Here is an 8,111-nt window from a genome sequence, read left to right on the forward strand (position 1 = left end):
AGCATTTGTAGGTATGTGCCTCTTGCTTTCAGGTTAGAATTCATGTTACAAATAGCAGAAACCTCCTTAACTAAGCTTTGAAGTCTTCTGTTCTTAACAATTCAACAGGCAGGCTATTTAGAATCCTTTCTTTTGTTTTCCAGAAGGTGGCACTACAGCCCGTTTGTATTTTCTCCCTTGGCCTGAGTGCCCTGTAGACACAGGGCTCACTCTGGCAGAGGTGCCTGGGCTCACTCTGGCAGAGGTGCCTGGCAGCAGAGTACAAGGAGGTATGGGTTTAGCCTTGGGGTTCTTGGGGTGCCCACAGTTTGTAGGGATTTCCTTGGTTGAGGTTATCCAGCTGGTTCATGGGCAGACTTCTTGCGGAAGTACTGGAGCGGACAGCAGGAACCAAACCATTAAAGCCAAGGTTCTTATGTTTCCTTCCATGTTTTCCTCTCACCCCTCAGTTATGGAGATCCCTCCTCAGAAATCTGGGTACTGCTAGAGAGAAATGGGCTTCTCCAGTTGGAATGTGCGCAGCTAGGAATGGGAGGCAGTCACTCACCCCTCGCGCTTCCCACCCACTCTGTGAGAGGCATCACAGCTTTCCACCTCCTTTGCCCGAGGGGGGCACCCCTGCTGCTGTGAAAAGCTCAACATTGGTGGAGTCGCCCTGGGGAGACAGGCCACCTTGGCAAGTTCCTTCCTCTCGCCTCCAGACTCATCCTTACCTTGCTCTAAGGACATGCTGACGTCCCCTGCAGGCAGTCTGGACTTCCACAAAGTCTCTCTCTCCAGAAGGGTCTCTTGGTCTCTTCCCAGTTTGCCATCTCCAGGCTTCACCCCTCCATCCTCTGCTGCCTTGTGACCAGTGGAGACAGAGGAGATTTGTATCTCCCTTGGATCTGCAGCCCTTACTGAGGTCCTATTTGATAATTTTCAGATACACAGGTGGGTTAGAAACCTCCTGGGCTCCTTGATGGAGTGTGCAGAGGCACTTCTGTTCCCTTATGGCTGTTTACTTAGCTGTTTAAAAGGGAGAGGGGGGACTTCCCTGGTGGTCCAGTGGCTGAGACTCCGAGCTCCCAATGCAGGTGGACTGGGTTTGATCTCTGGTCAGGGAAGTAGATCCTACATGCCACAACTAAGAGTTTGCATGCTGCAACTTAGACCTGGCGCAGCCAAACGAATAAACCTTTTTTACAAAAGGAGGAAGGGGACAGGGAGGGAAAAGAGGAGCAACTTAACCCACCGGCTATATGCCATCATCACACCATCTGTCCGTGCTGATATTTCTAACTCCAATCCATTACCACGTAGATTATTCTAGCCACCCCCCACCTTGCTTATCCCTAAATTCCCACTCCGACATTGAGAAACTTAACTCCCATTATCCACCATGTATTTATGCCTATTGTTCAATTCCAATGAGCATGTGCAACAGTATCAGAATTATTAACCAGCACTAGGGCACAGTGCTTGCATGCAGTTATTTGTGGCTTAGTCTTATAGATTCCGTCATTTCCACAGTCTGATATGTTAGTATATTTCATTCCCCAACCCCCTACAGTGAGGTTGTCTCATACTTTTGTCATAGTTTGATTCTCTTGTCACATGCTGCAGTGTGAGATAAACAAGACTGGGAGATTCCAAAAACTTTCTGCTAGACAGCATGTCACAGGACCATGCTTTCTGGTGAGCCTCTATCTCCTTTTTGTCCCCTTCCCTGTCCCTCAGCACTTACTGTTTAGGCTCTGTCAGCTGGCCCCTCCTTCAGGCTATTTTAGTACTTCCCAGTGGTTACTTAAGGCTGCAAACCTCTGCACTAAGAAGTTTGATCTTCAAGACCATATTTAGGAAGCAGGGCTGAGGGAAAAGGGACCAACTGTCTCCACGATTCAGGGATCAGAACCAAAGAAGAGCCAACAAGCCAGGAAGACCACCACAACCAGAACTGGTCTTTATTGAGGTGTCAGGGTGCAGCAACACCATGAAGGAGCGGAGCCGGAGGACTAGAACACAGAGGCAGCATTTGAGGGTTTCTTAGACTTGCAGCCTGGGTCTCTGGGCTAGGAGAAAGGCAGCGTATGAGGGGCTGCTCACGAGGACTTTAGGAAGTTCCTATATTTGTCCAGGAAAGAGGCAGACAGGGTATTGAGCTCTTGCCGAAACTCCTGCAGAGCCTTGTCCTGCTCGTCTTGCTCTCCCGACAGCTGCTTCTTGTAATAGTTGATGTAAAAGCTCACCCAGTCATTCACCACAGTCACCATGGCTTCTTCAGAGATGGCAGGATCACTGAAGACCTGGAGGGGACGTAGGGTGGGGTAGGGGGTAGGGGTGGGGGGGCGATCAGAATTTGGCAAAGGAGACCCGGCTCAGACATGTGATTCAGGAATAACTACGAACTCTGACCTCCTTTTTGCTCTGATTTGTATTCCCTGTCTCTCATGGTTTCCATCAAGTCCATTACCCTCCCTGCTCCAAGTTATTCTCCTTTCTCTGTCCTTGCCCACCTCCCAACACTTTAGGCCTGTCCTCTGAACCAGAGCACCAGGCTTACCTGCTGATTTAGCAGGATGTTGAATTCCTTTATTCCTTTGGAAATGAGATCCTTATTGGTCTGAATAAGGGCCATCTGCATGGTTAGAGAAAGAGATGAAATTTAAATATCCTTTTCTCCCAATCTCCTCACTCCCACCTGAGGATCCCTGGTGCCCTGCAAGGTCACTTGCCCTGCACCACCTTTCTGACCCTGAACTGCCCTGAGATCACATTTCTCCCCGGCTGGCTCACCTTCAAGTCCAACGGTGCTGTGTAGGTCTCAGCCACACTTTTCAGGCTCTGGCTTTCCCTCTGTGCCAAGCTAGATGTAGACAAGGGGTCCAGGGTCAGCCAAAGAGGGAAACGCCCTGCATTTCGGTCCTGAGGGAGGGTGATATGTTAACCAGGGGAGGGGAAGGAGGGAGAGGTTCCCCTGAAATTAGGAAGATAGCAAAGCCAAGAGAACAGATAAGTGGGGAGACCCAGAAAACCACATCAGGGACAGCCTTGCCCTCCCTGCCACATGGAACCCAGAAGCCAGGTTCCAAAGGCTAACAAAATTAACAGTGACTGATCCCCCATTGCAAGACAAGAACTTTAAAAATCATCCCCCTACAACTGATGGCAATTATTCTTCCAATTCATAGATGATATATTCATAGCAGCTAACATTACAGTGATGATTTGTGTGAGGCATTGTTTCAAGCAAGTATTAAGGTATTTATTCTTGGGAGTTCCCTGGAGGCCTAGTGGTTAGGATTCAGGGCTTTCAGTGCTGTGGCCTAGATTCAATCCCTCGTCAAGGAACTGAGATCCTGCAAGCCACACAGCATGGCATTAAAAAAAAAAAAAAAAACCAACCTCACAAAGTATGTATTCTTATAAAAGCTTCCATTAGGCCAGTTCCAATAACAGTCATAATTTTGCAGATGAGCCATTTGTAAGATGGGAGGACTGGATGCTACCAGGCTGAATTCCACTGGAATGGACACACATTTCTTATTCTCTACCATATCATCAGGTACTTGACAAAGCAAAAATACCCTTTTTCATCTTTAAAAATATTTTCCTAATGTTTTCCATTTTAATAGATTTTTTCAAATTTCTAAATCACCATATACTATTTGAAATAAATGAAACATTATAAAAATACACACTGAAAAAACGGATCATTTTTGCTCCTTCCCCCAACAAAGTAGCCAACATTAAAGAGATATGTATTTTCTGTCACATCTTTCTCCATTCAAAAACCAATGTTCAGGGACTTCCCTGGTGGTCCAGTGGTTAAGACTTTGCCTTCCAGTGCAGGGGTTGTGGACTTCATCCCTGGTTCAATCTTTGGTTGGGGAGCTAACATCCCATATGTCTGGAGGCCAAAAATGAAAACAAAAGCAATTCAAAAACAATAACAAATTCAATAGAGATTTTAAAAATGGTCCACATAAAAAAATCTTAAAAACAAAAACCAGTGTTCACAGGCAGCTGTACACTCAGTTTGTTGATATGCTTTTTGTTTATTCCATTATCTTAATTAACATACAGCAAAATTAACTTCCTTTTGGTATACAATGTATGGATTTCAATATGTAGATTCATGTAACTACTACCACAATCAGGACACAGAACATTTCCATCACCCCCCAAATTCCTTTGTGCTCCCCACTCTGATCCCTGGTGGTTTAGTCGCTAGGTCGTGTCTGACTCTTGCAACCCCATGGACTGTAACTCACCAGGCTCCTCTGTCCATGGGATTTTTCAGGCAAGAATACTGGAGTGGTTGCCATTTCCTTCTCCAGGGGATCTGCCCAACCCAGGCATCAAACCCAGGTCTCCTGCACTGCAAGCAGATTCTGTACTGACTGAACTATGTGGTAGTCCCCTCTTATCCCTAAACCCTGCCAACCACTGATCTGTTTGCCATCACTACAGTTCAGTGTTTTTGAGGACGTCAATGCAGGAGACCCAGATTCGATCCCTGGGTTGGGAAGATCCACTGGAGAAGGGAATGGCTACCCACTCCAGGAGTCTTGCCTGGAGAATCCCCATGGACAGAGGAGCCTGGAGGGCTACAGTCCATAGGGTTGCAGAGCTGGACATGACTGAGCGACTAACACACACTATGATGGAATCATACAGCATATAACCTTTGAGACTGTCTTCTTTCACTCAGAATAATGCCCTCAAGCTCCATCCAAGTGTTTGCGAGTAACAGTGAATGAGTTGTTCCATTCCATTGCTAAGTGTGTACTGCAAGGATGCACTGCTGCTGCTAAGTCGCTTCAGTCGTGTCTGACTCTGTGCGACCCCATAGACGGCAGCCCACCAGGCTCCCTTGTCCCTGGGATTCACCAGGCAAGAACACCGGAGTGGGTTGCCATTTCCTTCTCCAATACATGGAAGTGAAAAATGAAAGTGAAGTCGCTCAGTCATCTCCGACTCTTCTCGACCCCATGGACTGCAGTCCACCAGGCTCCTCCGTCCATGGGATTTTCCAGGCAAGAGTACTGGAGTGGGGTGCCATCGCCTTCTCCGACAAGGATGTACTAGATCTTGTTTATTCATTGACCCACTGGAGGATATTTGTATTGTTTGCAGTTATTGGTAAGCATCAATAGATAGCTATAAATATTTGTGTACAGGTTTTTGTGTGAACTTGTTTTTATTTATTTAGGGTAGAAAGGATTTGTTGCCACAGAGAGGAATAATCGCAATGCAACCTGACAAAGAACATGTATACAGAATTTAAAATTAACTCTGATAGTTCAATAATAAGATAATGCAGCTTTTTAAATGGCCAAAAGATTGGAACAGGCACTTCACAAAGAAGATATGCAAATAGCCAATAAGCACATAAAGAGATATTCAACACTATTACTCACCAGGGAAATGCAAATGAAAGCTACAATGTGATACCACTACATACCAACTACAAGGACTAAAAGTTTAAAAGACTGATTAAGTGTTGGTAAGGATCTGAGAGAACTAGAATTCTCATACATTGCAAGTGGGTGTGTAAAATGAAAAGTCTGAAAGATAATTTGGCACTGTCTTATAAAGTTCAGCATACATTGACCACATAACCCAGCAATCCCACTCCAAATGGAGTTAATAAGAAATGACCATACAAGTCTACAAAAGTACTTGCATGCAAGTGCAAATGTTCATAGCAGCTTTATCACAATAACTCAAAACTGGAGACAACCCAAAATATCTAATAACCAGTGAGTACATATACAAATTGTGGCATATTCATACAATGGAATACTACTCAGCAAGAAAAAGAAACAGACTAATCAACAGACGACTCAGCAATAAAAAGAAACATGCTGTACTCATGACAACATGGATGAATCTCAAAATCATTAGGCTGGGCAAAAGAAGCCAAGCATAGAAGACATATACAGTGGAATTCCATTTCTACGAAATTCTAGAATAAGCAAAAGTAATCTATAGTGGCAGAAAGCATTGTCAGTGGTTATCTGTGGCCAGAATACAAGAGTGGAGCTTAAAATGCAAATGTGCCAAGGGGAACTTTTTTAGATAGAAATACATATCTTCACTATGATGAGCATTCTCATACACTGTTAGTAGGAGTGTAAGTTGGTAAGGTTTTTTTCTTTTTCTTTTTGTTTAGGCACATGGGCTTAGTAGCTCCAAGACATGTGGGATCTTCCTGAATCAGGGATCAAAATGTCTCCCGCATTGGCAGCAGATTCTTTACCACTGAGCCACCAGGGAAGCTCCAGTATGATTTTTTAGAGGGATAATTTAACAATACTTGTTCAAATTTAAAAATACATAGGGCAGGGAGGGGAGAGTGAGATGAATTGAAAGAGTATCATTGACATATACACACTACCATTTGTAAAATAGATAGCTAGTGGGAAGCTGCAGTATAGCACAGGGTGCCCAGCTGAATGCTCTCTGATGACCTAGAGGAGTGGGATGGGGTGGGAGGGAGACTCAAGAGGGAGGGGATATACGTATACCTATAGCTGATTCACATTGTTGCACAGCAGAAACTAACACAACATTGTAAAGTAATTATGGGGAATCTTTATAGAAACTGGCACATTCATACCAAGGCATGACTTCCAACTATTAAAATAATGAAATAGCTACACATGTACTGATAGGAAAAGGTATCAAAGATGTTCAATGAACTACAGTTAGAGGAGGCTACCTCAGGCTGAAAGTATGGCAGTGGGCATTAAACATTAAACTATATTTCTCTCTCTCTCTCAAATGGCAAACAGTGTTTACCTCTGGGCATTGACTGGTATCTGTTGAAAATGGAAAGAGGGATAAATGTCAAGGGAGAATTTGACCTTCTCCATCTACATTATCATTTGAATTATTTTACAATAAGAATGTATCCTTCCATTATTTTTATAATACTTAAAAAGAATACAAAATAGGGAATTCCTTCACGGTCCAGTGGTTAGGACTCTGCACTTTCACTGCAAACAGCCTGGGTTCCATCCCTGGTTAGGGAACTAAGATCCCATAAGCCACAGGGCCAGCCAAAAAAGAAAAAAAGATGATGTAGTTCTTAAACCATTAGCCTCCAGTTGGACTCGTGCCTCAGAGCCCAGAAGAGTAGCAAGTTCTTACTAAATAACTGTTGAATGACTAGGTGAACACTTGACGCTTTTCAGCTCTGTCTTCATCCGTTTGATGAAGTCCCATCAAACTCCAGTTTGGGTATGCAAACTCCAGTTTCCTTGTTCAAATGAGAATACCTACAAGGGCTACTGAGAAAATAAATTCATTCATTTCACAAAAAGGTAGTTGGCGCCTGATCTGTGTCAGGCCCTGGGACAAAGACAAAGTTCAGTGCCGAAGACAAAGTTCTTCTCCCCTGGGAGTTTATGTTCTAGTGGGGGCAGTGAGAGGATGAATCAGTAAAGTCTGAACAATGGAGCAGGGCCTCATCTACAGAGCTCTGTGGGTCATGACAAGAAGTTCATATTTTATTTTATTCATTTATTTGGAAGGCTGAAGGGCAAAAAATTTCCAGTGGAGGGTCAGACCCACCAGAAGGAAAACAAACAAAAAACCCACAAACCAACCAAAAGGGAAGCTTAACGGGGCCTCAGCGATCATTTGGTTCAAGTTCTCAACACGCATGCATTCACTGATTCATAAATGTCGTTCAGGCACCTACTACGTGTTGGGTACTAGGAACAGGAGTAAAATATAGTCTCTGGCCTCACAGCAGAGAAGGAGCCTGAGGCCCAGAGGGGACACTGACTTGCCCAAGGCCACACAGCTAAAAATTCTGTGGCTGCACTGGGTCAAAACGCAATTCCCTAGGGACGCCCTCTTCCCTTGTCCCCATAACCGGAAGTCGCGGGTCACAGCAAAGCCAGTACCTCCAGCGTCTGGCGAGTCAAAGGGCTCCCGCGGCCCCAGACAAGATGCTACAAAGAACCAGGACGAGGAACGACCAGCCCCGGGAGGTCGAGGCAGGGCCGGGAGGCTGGAAAGGGACCATGTCTCTGGTTGAAATCAGACACAGAAGCAGGAGGCCCTTTTCGCGGAGGAAGATTGTCCCTCTGCAGCCGCCGTAGTGGAGCCGGAAGTGC

The 8,111-nt window shown here is 45.0% G+C and overlaps 1 protein-coding gene across 2 annotated transcripts; it reads right to left on the minus strand.

The window, feature by feature from the left end:
- Positions 1 to 1,913: 1,913 nt before the first annotated feature.
- On the minus strand, positions 1,914 to 8,094 carry AHSP (alpha hemoglobin stabilizing protein). 2 transcript variants are annotated; one of them, XM_027528294.1, is made up of 4 exons: positions 7,899 to 8,094; positions 2,776 to 2,845; positions 2,543 to 2,617; positions 1,914 to 2,285 (listed from the first exon to the last, which is right to left on the minus strand). In XM_027528294.1, the coding sequence occupies exons 3-4, from the start codon at positions 2,615 to 2,617 to the stop codon at positions 2,082 to 2,084; spliced, it is 279 nt and encodes a 92-aa protein (XP_027384095.1). In that variant the 5' UTR covers positions 2,776 to 2,845; positions 7,899 to 8,094; the 3' UTR covers positions 1,914 to 2,081. The 2 variants fall into 2 exon arrangements, with proteins under 2 accessions (XP_027384095.1, XP_027384093.1); XM_027528292.1 differs by lacking the exon at positions 7,899 to 8,094 and having other exon boundaries at positions 2,776 to 2,882.
- Positions 8,095 to 8,111: the final 17 nt, after the last annotated feature.

Source organism: Bos indicus x Bos taurus, chromosome 25, assembly GCF_003369695.1.
Source record: "Bos indicus x Bos taurus breed Angus x Brahman F1 hybrid chromosome 25, Bos_hybrid_MaternalHap_v2.0, whole genome shotgun sequence".
Lineage (NCBI taxonomy): Eukaryota > Metazoa > Chordata > Mammalia > Artiodactyla > Bovidae > Bos > Bos indicus x Bos taurus.